This window comes from Siniperca chuatsi, linkage group LG7, assembly GCF_020085105.1.
Source record: "Siniperca chuatsi isolate FFG_IHB_CAS linkage group LG7, ASM2008510v1, whole genome shotgun sequence".
NCBI classification, from domain to species: domain Eukaryota; kingdom Metazoa; phylum Chordata; class Actinopteri; order Centrarchiformes; family Sinipercidae; genus Siniperca; species Siniperca chuatsi.
Genome location: NC_058048.1, coordinates 3452030 through 3470705, shown reverse-complemented (window position 1 = coordinate 3470705; position 18676 = coordinate 3452030). Strand labels below are relative to the sequence as shown.

At 41.3% G+C, this 18676-nt stretch overlaps 2 protein-coding genes across 4 annotated transcripts in view; one reads left to right on the top strand and one right to left on the bottom strand.

Moving 5' to 3' along the window:
• The window catches only part of brip1 (BRCA1 interacting helicase 1), a 130629-nt gene extending 122321 nt beyond the window's left edge, over positions 1-8308 (top strand). Inside the window, exon 20 of the mRNA XM_044201836.1 lies at positions 5315-8308. Coding sequence (XP_044057771.1) covers positions 5315-5481 — 167 coding nt within the window. The 3' untranslated portion in view covers positions 5482-8308. The remainder of the gene's footprint in view (positions 1-5314) is intronic.
• The window catches only part of tbx4 (T-box transcription factor 4), a 31073-nt gene extending 12618 nt beyond the window's left edge, over positions 1-18455 (bottom strand). The window contains exons 1-4 of one of the 3 annotated variants that reach the window (XM_044201842.1): positions 18391-18455; positions 10835-10980; positions 10228-10322; positions 2005-2124 (exon numbers count right to left, since the gene is read on the bottom strand). In XM_044201842.1, the coding sequence (XP_044057777.1) occupies positions 2005-2124; positions 10228-10322; positions 10835-10978 (359 nt within the window). In that variant the 5' untranslated portion in view covers positions 10979-10980; positions 18391-18455. Of the gene's footprint in view, positions 1-2004; positions 2125-10227; positions 10323-10834; positions 10981-15450; positions 15702-16545; positions 16646-18390 lie in introns of those variants that run through there. The other 2 variants (XM_044201841.1, XM_044201840.1) reach the window with 2 other exon arrangements.
• Positions 18456-18676: the final 221 nt, after the last annotated feature.

The window sequence follows — 18676 nt, the reverse complement described above, 5'->3', positions numbered from 1 at the left end:
CACCAGAACCCACCAACTGCAGGCCATGCCACAAGATCAGAAACAAATGGCTGTAAAATGACTTCTTTCTGCTGGAGATTTTGCGTTCTTTTCAGCTGTTCCTGGCAAAACTTTCTTTGTCCACCCATGCACAACTGGCTGTGCCAGATCTAATGTCATACTGATGGATGGAGGACTGCAATGTCATTGCCTTCAGATACAAGGTCAACTGGAGAAATATTGAGTCTAGTCCAGCAGCTTTTTTCCCCTCTTTTGACAAGCGTCTTGCCTGTGCCCTGCAGTAAGGAGCTGTAGCCAGTGATGATCTGCAGTAACCGTTCATCAGACCATGCCAGCCTTAGATGATCCGCTCTTGTACAATAATTAAAATAAGAATTTTAAAATGGAAAAAAAAAACTTTGGAAGGCTAGGTCTACTATGATTTTGTGTGGCAGTTGTGTCGCTCCCTGACAAGTTTTCTTTTGTGATTATGTGTGGATTTCAGAGGTTTTTAGTAAACGCTGTGCATCTTTGGTGAATAGAGAGAGAGAGCAGAACATCAGTGTCATGGTTTGGCCCTACGTAGTGACCTGTGGGTTTACAGACCAAGGGCCATGGCCTGATTAACCTGTTAGGGGGCCCCAGGGCAAATATTTGTAGTGGGGTCCCTATTGTGCTCAGTATAAATTAAGATAATGAAGATGGATGGATAGATAGATACTACATTTTGACATGACCACTCATGAGTACCACATCATTACTGTTGGTAATAATGCAGGAGCCATCTTAGCTGATATTATACTTTAGTCTTGCAAATTCCCTTACAAACTTGCAATTAATTAAATTACCAACAAATTGACACACAGTGAACCTGGGGTTTTTGGGGCCCTGAGGTATTTGCCCATTTTGCCCGGTTGCTAATCCAGCCTTGTTCATGGCATGTATTCACAGCATGTGTTTGGGTCTGATTTTGTCTGCTGTTCTCTTCAACAAGCGAGACATCTACATAACGTGAAACACATTTGTTTATTAATTTCTGCCCCAACAAAGTTGTTAACGTGGTGTAATGACCACTGGCTATGTTATAATGATTTGCTCCTCATGATTACGTGGCATAGCCCAGTTTAATTAGGAATTATTGGACGATTATGCACCTCTCAATTTATGTCCAGTAGCAACGTCTACTGCCAAAGCAGAAAGTAGTGTGACCTTTATGTCCCGAGAAGGAAAGTAAGGGTGTCAAGATCGGGGTGGTGGATAGGCTTGTAGCATGTCAGACTTTGACTGTCCACTACCTGTCACAGACCTCCAATTAATGTTCGCCTTTTTACTAACCGTAACCAGATCTGTCCCTAACGTTAACCAAGTGTTTTAGTTGCCTCACCCTGACCATAGTTTTTTGCCATAAGCACAATTTTTCCCTAATGTTAACCATACTGTAGTTGCTATGCGCAGATGTTGTAGAAAGCAAGAATTGTGAAAATGGTTGCATTGGATGCAAAAAATAAAATAATGGATTGTAATCCAGGGTTTGGTAGAGGCTCATATTGACGTTCGTGTGTGGCGATAGGGTTGGGAAGCAACATGGCAGAGGTATTACTACACTAGCCCTCTCTCACTGATGCAAAACTATGTAACTTTTACAGAACAGAAACCACCATGGCAGTTACAGGATAATTCATTTTTATTTCCTGAATTTCTCTTGAGTCAGTTTGCTTAAAAGACATCATCATTAGGCAGCCTGACTGACTGAGAATGAGTGGAATGGGACTTACAAGCAGGAACAAACATGTCTGCTTGTTTCAGTGATAAAACCATTGAAATGTTTAATTGTGACATGCTATAACAATGTAACCATAGCACAAGTAGAGAAGACGCATAAAGTCAGCACACTTCATAATGTCAGTTACAAAAGAAATATCTAACATCAGCTACTGGTCATACCAGACCAAGTAAGGCTGTAGTAGTAGGCCGTGGGGCAACCCTCAACAAGACTCATTTATGGCTTTGCAATTGCAAACTTACCACTTGTTATCACAGAACTTGTAGCGGTGGTCATCAGCTGGGATAATGTCAATAAGTAGGATGTATTTGGTTTTGGGGTTCATCCCGTTTACTTTTACCTTGTAGCCAGGAAACATCCTCCTGTTGAAGAATGTAAAGGAAAAGTGTTAGAAATGCTCTTATTTGGCTTTCAAATTAAGGCAAGGCAATACTTGATTTGACTATTTTAGATTAATTAGCTTAAGCTTCTATTCAGTACAGTACTGTACTCAAACAGAAATCAGTGTGCTTAAGGATCCTTTAAGACGGATTCGATCTAAACTTGTATTTCTACATGATTCATCCAGAAAAAAGAACTTCCTTTTGATATGCAACCAATTTTAGGGACTAATAAAGCCCTGCTTTTACCAAAGGTTTGTATTTTTTATTGATCGTACGGATTGTAAGGATCCTGTGGGCCGTTAAAAACAGTTGCGTGTGTGTGTAGGATAAGTGTAGTATTGTCACACTTACTGCAGATGAAGATCTGATTAGCTCACTGACTGCAGCTCAGTGATGTTCTTAAGGGATTGGGATGACTAAGGTAAGAGTAGGGTGAGAAGCTGCCTTCTCTGAAACCTGAAATGACCTTTACCTGAACTTTAAGTGGATGAAACCTACTTCTACACAGATAACCACACTAAGCACATTACAGAATAAAACCCACTTGCCAAACCTTCCAGGATAATTTTCTTGCCGTTGTCCTTACTGTCAAAAGCTCACATTTTCTCCCTGGTGTCTCCTTGCAGGCATTTATTTGGGAGAATACTGAAATCCTCTCATACTTGTGATACTGAGAGGCCATAAAAAGTATGGGAACACTCTCTATCTTTCATCTTTTAAATGACTCCAGACTAAAAGACAGAATATGCTAATATAGCACTCAAAGCCATAAAACACATGAAGGGAGCTACCTTTCCTGACCTCTTCTGGGAAACCAAAAACGTTTTCATTCCATCTGCGCCAAAGGACATTTCGCAAGGGGCTCTGCGCCCCCTTATAAAGCCCTAAGTGGTTTTTAATGGCACCCCAGATCGGACAACAGTTTAGATAGCCGACTCGTCGTTGCTCAAGAGGCTACGGTCAAAAAGGCCTGCAGTATATCTGTGGGTGCTGCCCATGGCAACATGCTGAAACATTGGAGGACGCATGAAAACCTTGCATGTTTTCTTGGAAGATGCCGAGGCATCAAAACCCCTATCTTCATACTTGCTCTTCCGATTGGCGCAAATGCCCTTCTTCAAAGGCTCATAGTGCCTGACACCATCTGATCATGTTACTGTAAATACTCCCTCACGTAAGACAGAGAGAGAGGAGGGGGATTGAGGGTAGGTAATTTAAATCTCTCTCCCAGGCTTCAAATCCAATCAGTAGGGGAGATCAGTCCCAGTATCATCCCCACTGAAAGACGGGTTAATCTTAGAGGAACATTTAAAACAGACCTCTGCTCATCTCTGGCTCCACTCACACCATACAGACAGAGCAGATGGAGGCCTGTGTCAACACATGTGGCCCTCAGATTGGTGTAGTAAGGCCAGCTACCTAGTGAAGGGCTCTGCTGCTGCTCACTGTTCAACTGTGGAAATGAGTCTGTCCAGCCAGCCAGATCAAACAGATACACAAATGAATGTCACTGAATGAAAATGTCTCTTGGTTCTGTAGAGATACTAGCTCAGCTTGGTCCGCAAATCACAAATGCTCTTAAGGTCTTAGCATGCTTCAAACAAACTAGGTTGTACAATGTGTCGGCTGACCATGTCTAAAGGCAAAAGTGGGTCGCACTTTATTTTACTGTACACTACTAAGACGTAATAAACCGTACTTTGCATCAAAATAGACCAAAAGTTGAAATAATTTGTTCTTTATTAGACAGTAAACAAACACAATTATACCCTAATTAGACACGTTACACCTAAATTATGCTGTAATTAGAAACCACATAAAATGCCGTATTAGACCCAAAATATACCATACTTAGACACTATCATACCCAATTATTCTCTAATTAGAAACCAAATAGGAGATCCAAATACACAATTAGACACCATTTAACAAGATCATCGTCTATTTAAATCAAATACAATATCAAATCCAAAATATGCTACAGTTAGACGCTATTCTACCCTTACTACCAAATGATGCTATATTAGACACCACATTTAATGCTGCCAACACTAGCCTATGATAGGTTAAGTAGACAACACAGGCTGTAATTAGACGACTTTAATGCCATATTATATCGGACGTCAACTGACTTACAAGGTACAGCCTTTATCCCAAATGTCTTTTTTCAACTTTGGTGTCGAATCCAAAATTCTTCCTCACATTACTTCTCAGACAGTTTTTGTTGTCAGAAATATTCATCCAGCACAGCTCACTAGTTTTCTCCATTTTCCGTTGGCAGAGAGAACAACAATAGCCTACTTAATTATGAGGGGGGCAGGGCACACAGTGGGTCAGACAGCATTTTAGGAACGTCCCCACTGGAGTGTAAGGCACGGCCTACTGTGCTTATACATTTATTATAAGATGTTAAAGTGTGCATTTTGAATTGAAACAGATCATTACAGAATTAATATTTAACTTCTTTAACAGTACTTTGAATTTTTAATAAAAAGTCACACCAGTAAAAAGTAGTGAGAGTGAATGAAATGCAATGGAATGTTTCTTTTGTTTTTGTGCCATTAGCAGCACAGTCACTGTAGTCTAGGGTCGGGAAATATGATGACATATACTAAGAGATGATAGAAATTTTGCCTTACGACAATATTGGATTAACAGGATTTTTGCATAATGGTAATGAACTACCTTGATTTTTCAGGTACTTAATTCTCTAGACACTCACAACTGGTTATTTAATCTGTAAATGGTTTCTCTGTTGAATTTCCAGTTAATTGACTATAGTCCAACATATGCTGATAATGTAATATGGAACAAAGTGATTTTATATGTACTGGCCACCCTTTTTGTAGTCTACCTATGTGTAGCTGTTCTTAAAGTGGCTTTCATTTTAGTCCTGTCGTTGAGCTGCCTGTGTGTCTGCCTATAATCTTACATGTGATGAAACATGGTATATATTGGTATATAGGTGTTGCAACTCTGGACAACTGATTTTCAAAGGCGGACAACATGAAGGCATACGTATACATACGGTGGTGTGACTAAGTGAGTGAGTTTAAGAGGAGCATGAGAAATGGAAGCCGAAGAGTGTGTGTATGATATCAGTGTCAGGGTGTGTGTGTGTGTGTCTGTGCCCAGCCAGCTGTTTCTCTTAACAATCCCACATGTTTAGGCCCTCCAGTGATCCATTCCCTCTCTGGGAATCTCCAGTACCACGGCGAGATCAAAAGGAGCGCTGGTGGGGATGATGAAGCGCTACAACCTAGCAGACTCGGACTATTGTGGGCGCCGGATTCCTCTTATCAACCCGCCGCTGCTCTCTTGACGGGCTGTGTATAAAGAGGGAGAGTGAGGGAAGATCTGCGCTGGGTGCTTTGAAGAGGGAGGATTACGCCTGGACAGTGACACTCACAATAACAAGTCTACCAGGCTCAGCTAGGTGCTGCATGGGAGTGGACTGAGCAAGTTTCAGCTCAGAGTGTTGGGAGAATGTGGGATCCCCTGCATGACGGCCTGGCTGCTCTGCATCTGTACCTCCTCCCCTGCCACCTCTGCACTGACCCTCCACACATGTTACAACAGTGGGTCCCAAACTCTTTTTAAAACAGGACACCCGTTTTTTATCTTTTTTTTTTCTTTTTACAGTGACAAATATTTCCGTTGCTTGCTCTGACATTTGCTACTTCTGACTACTGTGCATCACAAACTCACAAGCAAGTGTGTTGTGTTAGTATGACAACTGGCAAGCATGAACTATTGTCACCAACTGCATCATAACCACATATTTAGTAGGGTTTTAATATGGTGATATCTATGCTTATTCCCTTTTTCTTGAACACACCTTGGCACCAACTTTAAGAACCGCAGTGTTAAAGTATAGAGCCTACGAACTGAAGGGCACTCCATCTCGCCTGACATGGGAACACAACTCCATCCCCTGGTGATAAGCTTACAGTATGCCTTTGCCTTTTAATTGGTACCATCCAAACAAACCATCGTGGTGCTATAAAGAGCTTCATTTTTTCAAGTAGAATCATCTTTGATTGTTGCATATTTAGCTTTAACAGTTTATTGTGACAAAACAGAAAGGTTTCATACATAGTTCCTACTTGTGCATATGTTTTAGAATATATTGAATAAACACGTGCACACTTGTCATGCCCAAATGCTCCCTCTTTAATACTACAAAACCTACATTTTAGTTGGTCTTGAAGATTTCAACTGTTTATCTAAATGTTTTAATCTATAGCTTGTGACAGGAAGTGCACCTCATTAATTCTCAAGAATTTGTCAGTGCTCATGGGTTCCAATCTGTTAGAAGTCTAGAAGTTTGTTAGGACTTTTGATGTGTTTTTAAATTAATCTTTGTGTCCAAGTACTTTTAAACTCCTCAAAAACACATTCCACATGCACAACAGTCAGCAGCATTTTAGCTGCTTTAAGGCAAGGCTGAAAACATGAAACAGAAGTAAAACTGACTGCTTTTAAACTGACTGTCAATTTATCATGTAATGTTTAAAATGGTACACATAACACTTTTAAACATTTTGACATGACACAACCCCTCACTCTCACAGGCTTTCTGCTCACATCAAACTCAACACCCTGCAGATCCACGCTGCCACTTCTTCCTGGCCATCGCTCTACCCTGTATTCACTCTTTCCCCTTGACCTTTGACCTTTCAGTTCCACATAGAATATCATAGTCACTCACTATCTTCTACTGTACACTGAAGACTTTGTAAGAGATACCCTGCATCACCTTCTCCCTTTTGGGTTGTTTTTACAATCTGGGTCTTATTATACTTTTACTAAGATACTGAATGTGACACATTGTCATTGCTAGCCACAGCTGTACAGTGGAACGTCCTGGACCATTGGACCAAAGATCAGAAAGTTTTTAAATAGGTACCATATTATCTAAGCCTTTGATTTTGGCCACCTAAGTGGGGATCCGGACCCCCAAGACGTCACAAAATAAATTATAAAGGCTCCAAGATTATTGACAGCATAGGCAAGAGGACACATTTCTGCCACAAAATAATTTTTGTCCGGATTTTTCTCCAATCTTTGCTTTTTCGTGTAAAGTACTGGATGGGTTCACTTCTACAGTCCTAAAATATTCAATTGAAACGATCTGAGAAGGAGAAAAATCTCTTTGGTTAAACTACGTACAACTCAAAGACAAATCCAGCCTATGGTGAGGGGCCGCAAATGGACATTGCCTCGATTGAAAGAATCACAAGCCAAAAAGGCTGGGAACGACAGAGCTAAATCACTTGTTTGTAAATCTGTCTCTAGCAGTGTTGTTTCATCCCCATGTCTAAGAAGATTAGCTGTTGAGTAAAATGTTATCATAAGCAATGGGACTGATGGCCAGAACTACAGAAATAAGCCCCGGCGTAACCTGCTCTCTCTGCTGCTTGTTGGCTCTGAGCTGCGGCCTTTACACTGGAGGCAGTTTTAAACTGACCAATCAGACATGCCAGAGGAAATGTGCAGTATGGTGATATTATATGGGATGTGAGACAAAGGGACATAATTCTGTGCAGCGGGATGTCTGGTAACCCTACATGTGTTCACGATGTACAATCAGTCATTAAAGTGTACAAACAAATTAGGATACAGGCCCATTGTCCCGCTGACAATACTCAGATCTCACAACCTACTGGTGTCTGCCTATTTAATTATATGTATCTCTTTTATTAAAGGAGGACAGTTGTAAGACTGAGATGCTAACATGAGTTTTGTGGCTAGCTAATACAGTAGCTTACGGCCACAAAGCCACGCAACAGTCACGCTCCAAGAAATCATTGTGCTGTTGCAGCTTGGTAGAAAACAGTTAAACATCTAACACCTGTTTGCCGATGCATGAAACTAATGCTTTGGTAGAATGCAATATCCAGTGATGTAGTCCTACAGACCTTCCAAAAAAACAAGTCTGACACCAGTGTTGTTTGATTAAAGATTTTAAGGTTTGGCTGACAATGGCTCTTGTTTTCCCCCCAGATATGTGACTCCCTTATCAAGCAGAACGCCTCTTCATATCGTTCATTGTCATACTTTCTTTTTTTCCCTGTGATTTTTTTCGGCACTGGTCTGTGATGTTATCAAATATATAATTAAGTCTCTTAAATAATTTGGCTTCTGTTTCATGATTTATCATCTGACTCTGATTACTAGACAAGCGTGTCACTGTTGTCGTGGGTGATGTCATAGATTTGACAGAAATAAACAACCAATAAACAGATTCAACTTTCAGAAGTTATCATTGATTACTTTACTTACTGAGAGCACTCAGGGATAATCTGAGCCTGGTTTGGATTATTTATTTCTTTACATTTCCTTGTCTGCTCTGTGATTAATATTTGAAACATTATTGGAGAATCACTGAAAATGAATCTCGCTTTACTGAAAAGACTTAATACCATATTATACTGTATTTTACTGGGCTACAACAGATTTCAACATGACCAAATGTCTTCTGCCATGATAACACTTTGAGTAGTTCTACATGCACTATTCATAGCATACTTGAATAATTCAGTCTGGTGTTGATATCACTTAGTGAGTTCATTTTCAGAGCTGTTGCTTCTGGAGGATGAAGCCAGTTTTTGTGTGACCTTCAGCATGTCTGCTGCAGTCTGACTGTAGGTAAACCCAGACAGGTTTCCCAGCACAGCTGCATAGCTAAACCACTGCACAGCCCTTCAAAGGGCTTTAAGGATTCAGAGCCCACTTCATCAGCTGGACAAGGGAAAGCCCATCTCTTACGGTTATGCAGCATTAAGGAAAAAATGTGGTGACCTTTTACATTTTTTTACTTAAAAAAAAAAAAACCCCATCCCATGAGGAATGGGAGGCAGAGGTCGATTTGAGAGTGTACTCATTCTCTGGTTAATGTCCAAAGGCATCACTATCTAATCCTCAGGTCGCATTAAATCCAACAAGCCGAGCAGTCATTTGTGTTTTCAATTATGTAGTCACTGCTGCAGGAACTTTCTGTCTCTTCCTGAAAGACAAAGTTATAACTGCTTTATGTTACTATTAGCTGTCTAAACAGATGGTCACAGAAAGGTATGATACTCATTTTACGTAATGAATCCATCACTTAAATATCACTTTCACTGTAATTTTCCACAAACCTTACATTTTTTGTCCTGAAGAATAGGAGCAGCGTTTAATATATTATGTGACTAACAACATATGCAACATTTTCCAAGTTTCTGTTGACATCTTGGTGAAAATCCAGTGAAACTGTTTTCTTTGAGGAAAGGCTTATTCAAGCCACTCCATCACTATTTGTGATGAATAAACTCTAGTGTTGATGCTGTAATGCATTATATTATTTGTGCCAACTTTGACCTGAATCCCATTTTTGTGAGGTGTGTACAATTCCTAATGCTTAATTATGTAACTGTTGTGGAAAGTAACTATTTTATACTTGTACTCCACTACAGTTCTGAGAGAAATACTGTACTTTTTACTCCACTACATTGATCTGGCTATAGTTACAATTTTAAATACAAAACCTATGATCATCTTATAAAATGATGCATTGTTTTAGATTAAACTATCCAACAGTACATGAAATACTTAAAATGAGCTCCACTTTGACCTGCTACAACATTAACATGCTCCTTACATGTTAATGCATCAACAATAAAAAAAAAAAGAATAATGACATAAAATATATTTTTTTGTTGCTCATACTTGGGTAAAATTTGAAATGCAGTGCCTTTACTTGTAACAGAGTATTTTTACAGTGTTGTGTTGCTATTTGCTTTTACTTAGTAGCAGTAAAAGATATGAATACTTCTTCCAGCGCTGATTATTAAGGTCATTTCTAATAATGGAATTAATAGATGAGCTATGCTACCAGACAAGCACACATACACACACATTTCTATTACTACTTTTCTAAGCACGTGCCAAACATTACTTTTCGTGGTGGATTAGAAACATGTTTAAATTAAAAATAAGAGCATTGGGACCAATTTTTAACCTAAAAATAACTAATGACTAACTAATTTAGGTCTAGACTGTACTGTGTCTGATAGATGTTGTGTTCGCTGCTTTACTAACCTGCCTGCTTTAGTAATGATCATCTCTGTGCCGGCCTCATGGAACTTCTTCCACAGCTCCCTCTCATGAAGAATGACCTTAATGTTCTCAATGCTCTGAAAGAGAGCGGAAATCACTGTTACACTCAACCCAAACCAAACCATGTCGTCACCATAACCTACTGGAAATAGGGTATCAAGAAAAACGTCATTTAAAATATATGCATATAAACACGCTACAGAGCAATGTATAAAATCTTCTGCAGTATATGTCAAATTAAAAATCCACTCCAGATTTTTACTGCATTTCATTGATTGAAATGTTTCATTTGTTTTGACACAAGATTCATCAAAGTGCAATTAATGAAAAGCTGGCTTTTGGTACTTTTAGGTACCATGATACACTCTTTAGTGTGAACAGATGTTTCCGCTGTTTCGCTCTCCACTGAACCTTGCTTAGAAACAAGTTTTGATTTATTTTTTATTTTAAAAAAATCTAATCAACATGTCATTCCATTTAATTAAGCTCTATCTAGAGAATAATCCCTCCATATTTCAACAATCTACAATGTGCAGCCATAACAAGCAACTGTGTGTTTTTGCCGAGCGGACTCAAGGGTCATGTGTACCTGGTCGGGCTCACTGGAGCCGGGAATGGTGGGAGCTGTGGACAGACCCAGTCGGGACTGGTCTGGAAGGAGATCCGTCTCCCCGCCGGTCTGGACCCGGCTCATACATTCATCCGTCACAGCTGAAACCTTCTCCTGCAGCATCTCTGCAGGATTAGAAAAATACTCAGCTGTCGGACTTATCAGTGAGTAGCTGTGAAAGCAGAGAAAAATGTCCGCTGCACGTCAGACTTGGCATGTGACACAGATATAATATAGACTCTCTAATGCAAATAATACACATTATGAAGCCCATACTATCATAGGAACTGTAGAAATGCACCATTGGTTAGCTCCCTGCCATCAAGTTCTGCTCAAATGCACAAATTCAGCATACCCTACAGACTGCTGCATGAATCTGCAGTCTGCTCGCCACACTCTGTCGCACTGCCCTTTTGCAGGAGTGTAAGTATGAACTGTTAAACTCTAAGTTGCCAAATTCTACATTAATCTACATTCGTTGTACCAGGTAATACATTTTGAACTGAGAATATAGACAAAATTATGTAACTATGTAAAAATGACGACCTTTGCCTAAGAAGCATTGTATTACCAATGTTGAGATGGATTAGGATGTTGACCTGCATGTGAGAAATTGTAGCATTGTTGCAGCTCAGCAGATGTTGGCCATCATCTCACACATTTTCAACAGGCTTCTGAATGTAAATCGAAATATATAATATTTAATTGTAGTGTATAAACCCCTCCCCTCCCTGAAAGGAAACCTGTCTTGCTCAGGGAGTGTCTGCTGCTAAGGTGTGCTAATATAAAGGCCATTTCCCACTACAGGCCACATATGTTTTGGCAAAAAAAAAACCTTACTTGAATAGCATTAATAAGCCAAACTGAAGAATTGAATTCTCTGAATGTCAAATGTGGACATAAAAATCTGGCAAATTTTTTTCTCAGCTCTGCTACATCACCATTTGTTTGTAGTACAAGAATATGTGTTTATGCTTCAGCAAAAAGGAGGTCGTTTGTGTGGACTGGACTGGGTGTCCAGCCACCAGTTGCTAGTGAGAAAGTTGTTTGACGGTGAAAAACAGCAGTTGGAGTTACTTATTTAGACATGAACAAATGGCTCCGTTGATCATGAAAGGAAACTTCATATTTACAACATGTTCAGCTGACACGATTCAAGACCACGTTTTGAAATATTGCTGTTTACACTATTTGTCTCTTACTCTTCTGACTACACTGTATGCTATGATTTAAAAAGTTAGATTCAGTATGCACAGAATAAATTCCCACATATTAAGATATGAACAATACAAATCACTAATCAGATTTCAACTATTTTAGATATAATCAATATAAAGATAGGCAATACAAAAACAATACAAAAGCTATACAAAATCAGCAATGACAGTATACGCCTTCACAATACAGAATCACTATTTAGATTTCATCTATTTTAGGGTCTGCGTTTGTCCTTTAGGATAATTTCATTAAATATTTAGTCGTTCAGCATCAAGGTGGCCAAGTCAAAAAGTTAACGCTGTTTCAGCGTGAACAGCCTTCATTGCGTCCCATCGTGCAATGGGGCAGAATTCACACATCGGTTCAGTATTTTTGTACTCATCTGCTCTGAAGAGGTTACAAAATCCTGCACCACTTTGACCGTCTCATCCAGTGTCTAGAGAATCCCAGCAGCTAATAATCGTCCTGTGTGAACCTCAGCCCGTTCAGACTGTTCAGTCCATGAATCGCAGTCAGCAAGTCAAAGCCTCGGGTTTTGTTTCAGATTTGGGGAAGAAAATCTGGATCAAAGCTTCGGCAGCAAATCACACTCATGCTGGGGTCATAGCTGTAGTAAAAATACAACTGAGAGTGCAGTTTGATATGAGAATGCATGGGCAGTACTGTAACACATTGTAAAACTGACGCACCTGAAGGGCAGATTTTAATTTAATTATGAAACATGCAGGGTAGGGATTAAAAGCAGTTTCGAACTAGATGGATTCGATTTTTTAACAGGAAAGGACCAACACCAAGGAAAAAAATCTGGTGAAACTAACAGTGCACGTAAAATGGAGGATGTGTTGTCGTTTTGTTGACAGTCATATGTCCCCGTCTCTCACACCGACAGGACCTCTGCAGATTGTCATTCACACTGCTTCATAACCCCTCATCTGTGTCTGCGCCTCATGCTGCTGCCGCTGCTCCGAGCTCCACGTCTGCCTCAGCCTCTCCAGGGTGTCATCCAGCTCCACACTGCAGACGCTGTTTTCTCAGGGCTACTTACAAGGCTATAGCTATTGGTGAGGGATTAACAAACCAGTTATTCCTGCTTCAAACACATTTACTTTATTAAAAAGGCTGTTTCCTTGCTTAGATTTAAAAACATTTCAACACTTCAGACTGACATATTTCATATTCCAACTATAATTTGTCTTTCATATCATGTTTCAGGTACTGTATTTCACACTGACCACAAGTTCTCATCACTCTCCTGTAACTTTATGGTGCTCTCAGTTACTTTAACGACCAACCTTTCTGAAGAAATGAGGCAAAAATGACGCAAACTGTACATCAGTGTAAAACCTGTTGCTCTCTTCTCCCTGCCCCTGAAAGCCCAGTGCTGTTCATTCCTCAGGGTTGCATACTGGAGATGTGGGCCTGTAAACACAGAGCAGCCATTCTCTAAGCCATGAAAGTGGAGAGGCGGCGTCCAGAGTAAACTGATGGAGACATTTGTGAAAGCTAATAAAGATAAGGGCTGACAGGAAAATGGCCACAGCGCCTTTTTTACAGTGTGGAACCGGGCCTTTCACTGGGCCTGTTTAACTGAGCAGCACGAGCCAGAACCCTGTTTCTGTTTCTGTCACACGGGACACTCAATCTGAAAACTATTCAGGGCAGGTATTCACACACACACACACACACTCACTATGCCATGTCTGTCAACACTAATAAAAAAATAAAAAAAGTAAATAAATGAAAACAACAGTTCTGTTCTACAGTGCTACTATGGATCAGCTCATGATATTTGGAATACATAATGTATTTAAATGTGTAAAATCCTCAAGGGAGTCTGGTTTGTGCCTGCTGTTTACACTGTAAGAAATGTTTGCTTTAAATGAATCTGCTTGTAAAACATTACAATGCATTTCAAGAAGAAGTCATGTGTGCAGCAGTGATAAACAGTGTTGTAATTTTCCTATGCAGATGTGGAAAGTCTGGAAAAATCTAGAGGATAAACGTGAGAATCCCCACACTGAGAAAGGGTTCAGAAAAACACAAGTGTCCCGTGCACATCTGACTACAAATTTAATTTAGCTCCACTTTTCCCTCCATGCTGCTGGTGGAAGTCACGTGGTCTGGCCACTATCAGTATGCATCATATTCTGCACTGACCACATCATTCAAATCCTTTAAAGCCGAGCGCAGACTTTTAAATGACAAATGCAAAAAAGCCTGAAAAGCATAACTGCTGTAGGCTAATTCAATTCAATCTGCCGCCATTTTGTGTCTGTAGCTCTGATGCATAAATACCTGAGCATCAGCAGTGAAGACTTTTCATTTTAAACAACAAACAATATTAGATGACGAATACGTAAATAAAGCACGCAAAAATAAATATTCCAACATCTATAATCAGCTGCACAGTGTGACGGGATTTAATTCCACTGCTGAAACAGAGAGTCCTTTTGGAAAATCCCCATAAAATGATCGAATATAGGAACCAGGCTCAGGCCGAGGTCTGGCATTTAATCTAACGCCATCACAAACTTTTTCACAGGATGAAATGCGCTGGCCGCAGCGACTCCAGTGCCCACCAAGCACGGCTGCCCAGCCCTGCTCCTCAGGAAGAGCAACCACACACCCGCTGCCTGTGGCGGGCTGCAGGAGCCCCGGTAAGAACCGAGCATGAAAACCCGTCAACACCGCCCTCCATATCTGAAAAATAGTTTGAAAATAAAACTACATTTTAAAGATTCACGCCATTATTTTATTACTTTCAAATTGGCATCTGTTAATACCTACCAAGTAGGCCTACAGACCAATATTTAAGCAATAAGATAAAAAAGTCAAGTTCTAATTATGTATAGTAATAGTAATAATAATAATAATAATAATAATAATAATAATAATAATAATAGTGTGGTGAAAATGAAGTGTTATTATTATAAATTGTAGTAATAGTAAAACTATAATAAACTGCAGCGTACATCTGTAAATCAGACCAACATTTTTGCATAACTTGATGTTATTACATAACAATAACAATGCGAAAAAAGACAAAAAATAAGCAATAAGCAATGGACAGAAAACGCTGGTGAATTGCTGCACCACTTTAGCCTATTTCACACTCCTGCTGCACCTCTCTCCCTCCACAACTGTCAGATTCTAATCTTCCACATTGTCGTGCCGTGGGAGTTGAGCAGTCTAATTATCGCAGCTGACTTCCCTCACAGAGGATGGACTCTGTATTTTAAAGCCCTCCTGTCCTCTGACACTGTCTCCTTAATACACCCGTCTGAAACAGACAGCGCTGTTTACAAGCAGGCAGATAATCAGCAGATAATCAATTTACACTGCCGCTAATCAGCAGCACGTACGTGTGTGTACTGTACCTCATGCAGTCAGCTATCATCTGCTTAAATCCATGCCTGTGCGCCGCAGCTCTGTCTTCAGCCTGTAAACAGCGGGGTGTTTCCCTTCCCACAGCGGCTGCACGTGGTTTTAAAAACGCCTGTTCTCTAGCGGGACTCTGGAGGCTGCAGCGGCGGCTGTCCGCTGGGAAGTGTCGGTGCGTCGGCCGGTTCGGCTGCCTTAGTGCCGTTCAGCTTCTCCAGCACCGAGCTGCGTTCTGCGCCTGTGCAGTGCGCACTCTGAGCTCTGAGTGGGGGGGGGGGGCGACTCAGTGGGGTGTTTGCTTGGAATCATACACACATGCACACACACATTGCTACACGTTGCATTCCCACACAGTTGCTCAGCCCCCTTGATGTGTGAAAGCAGCAGGGAGAGAGTGATTTGTCCCCCTGCTTCTCTCACCGGGCTGGCCCTGACGCTGCAGCCGGGGAGCAGTGCCTTTCAGGCGGACTGCGCATCCTCTGAGCCTCGGTAACATCCAGCCACTGGACAGCAGCACTCCCACCACCATCTACATTTAGCATGCGACTAACACTCGGCCAACATGCACTTCTGCAGTCCATTTAAAGCATAGTCATTTTCCATATTATCTTGCTTTGGGGGCCCAGATTATTTGATGGTTTAATTGTGGGCCTGTTGCCTGAATGGACTTGTCAATAGTAAGCCGCTGTGAAGTGAACCGTCTCCACAGCATTACCCCAGGTCAGCAGGCCGGACTGCGCCTCAGGAAGCCTTTCCTTCCCCTGAACTGATGCTGACACACTGCTCACGGGTCAGAAGTGGCATAGATGTGGCTACAATGCGAAAGCGTCCACAGCAATTATTATAGCTGAAAAAAACATTTTACTTTCCGAAAATAACACACTTTCACTCAAGAAGATGATGATCGCCCTGCAGCGCGGCAGCAGCCCACACCTCCAGAATCAGGCTGCTTAGCCCCAAACTAACTGCTGTGCTGTCCACCAAACGAGCTGTTACCTCTGACCAGCAATACAGTCCAATAAGTACATTTCCAAAACGATAGCAGTTAATATTAAATATAGAACTGGCCTACACAAACAATCTATGCCTACCTAAAGAAGTGTAATGGTCCAAAGCAGCACCCTCCCTCTGTCCGGCCTCGGGAAATAATCTCTGGCAGTTTACAAAATAAAAGACTGTATCCCTCCTTGAAAAATGACGATTGGTCGAGCTTGAAAGCGTTATGTAGTAAGTATGAGTAACGGACTCAAACACTGGCCGTTGTTATTTACAGAAGAGCAGAGTTTCCAGTGTCAGAATGCGGCTCTGTAGTATCCGGGCCCCGCTGTGCTGCAGTAAAGACCGTTTCAGTCCTGTCATCCTCCACAGGGCTCTGGAGGGATATTTGACTGTCCGTGTACAGTGTTTTTAACATGTTACTAATGTACGAAGTGCTTCGAGCATATCATTTGAACGTTCCTGGTTTATTTGTTAGGGCTGAACGTTTCATTTTGATCAGCTGCCGCTCTTTGACTTACTCTGGTTGGACTCGGAAGTCTTACAAGGAAACTTTGAAGAACTGCAACAGAGGGCCCTTGAAGTATTACTTCCCCCCCTTTTTTTTCAAACCGCAGGTATACCTGGGGTCATAACTACTAAAAGAATGATTTGATTTATAGAGACAAACGCTGGAAAACTCTGGTAAAAATCTAGAAATTAAAAAACTTTTTTTTTTTTTTACGCAGCGAAGGCTCATTTGGATCACTTCAAATGAACTCTCCAGCCTCATCACGGCCTCAAAATGATATTCAAGCAAATCCTTACAGCACCGAGCAGGCCATGCTGGGGCACGGTGCCTTCGTGTGTGTGTGTGTGTGTGTGCTGTGGCCACTGACCCACCAGCGGCCGTCACTCTGCGGACATGCAGCCCGCCGGTGGCGGAGGACGGGCGCGGAGGCCGCGCTGCATTCGCAGGTGAAATATGCGCTTGTGGTTTCGCAGTGAATGGAGCGTGAGTCTGCAGCGCGGCTATAAATCAGGTGCCAGTGTGACTTCTGTATCTGTTGGTGACATGAGCGATTGGCCATGTGTGTGTGTTTGCAGCTCCGCTTCGCTGCCTTTCCAAGCAGCCTGATAGCGCTGCTGACAGACTGTCTCCCGCTGCTGAGCAGTGGAGACTGAGCTGCTGGCTGCTTTATTCTCGCCCTGCCTCACTTTACTCACATCCTCTGCTTAATTTACTCCCATCTAAAGTCGATAAGTCAGTCATTGTTATTCTATTATTTTAATATTTTTCACGTCGTACATTTAAGTTGCTTGTTGATTGAACTATTAGCTGTAAAATCACGCCTGGAGTGTGTTTAGCTGAGTGCACTGATGTCTGTCCACACCACAGCAACTCTGCAAAAGCCTTCATTGTAATGTGGCTGCATTTATCTCCGTAAATGCCCTGATTCAGTCAGAGCCAATTAGACAATCAGCCTAATTAGCCAGGACGCAATTATACTAAAGCCTGAACTCATTCAGAGCATGTGCAGTCCGGTAGATTCAGCCTTTCGTTCATTAGGGAGAATGATGGGCCTTATATCGCCCAGCTCTAATCATATAAGAGCATGTGGCAGTTTATGAGATATATATTTAAATGTATATTTACATGCATTTTACATATAAGGATTATAAGGCCAAAACCTGTGGAATCACTGTAGGTGAATAGGTGGGAAACCTGCAGAAATGTGACTGTTTGTCCATAGTAACCAACAACCTTGCATGCAGCAGTGAATCAGAAAAAACTGTTTCATGCTAAAATCTGACGAAATATTTGACCATTTTTATTTTTAATTTTTAACAGGCTTTAGCTTTGCAGAAATGCACCAGACTCCATAGAAAAAATAACAGTTTTAGTCATACCTAAGAAAATACTGAGTAGTTTTGGATCAGGGATCTCTGTCCATTCTTACCTCCTGCTTTGCTCTCAGCTCGGCCTGACCTCTGTGCTCCTTCAGTCCCCTCTCCACTGGGGGAACTCAGTCCTCACTGTGCCAGACCCAAGCAGCACCTCTGCAACAATCAAAAAGTTAGATTTTTTTTTTTTATAGCAGCAGAATTGAGCTGAGGTTCTGGAGGGGAATTGAACCTCCACACACTCCCACCATCACGTGGTCGGAGCAGGAGGAGGTTACAGCTGCAGTCAGTCTGACACCAGCGTTGGACTGGGAAATATGACTTCCATTTGGTGATCCCTGG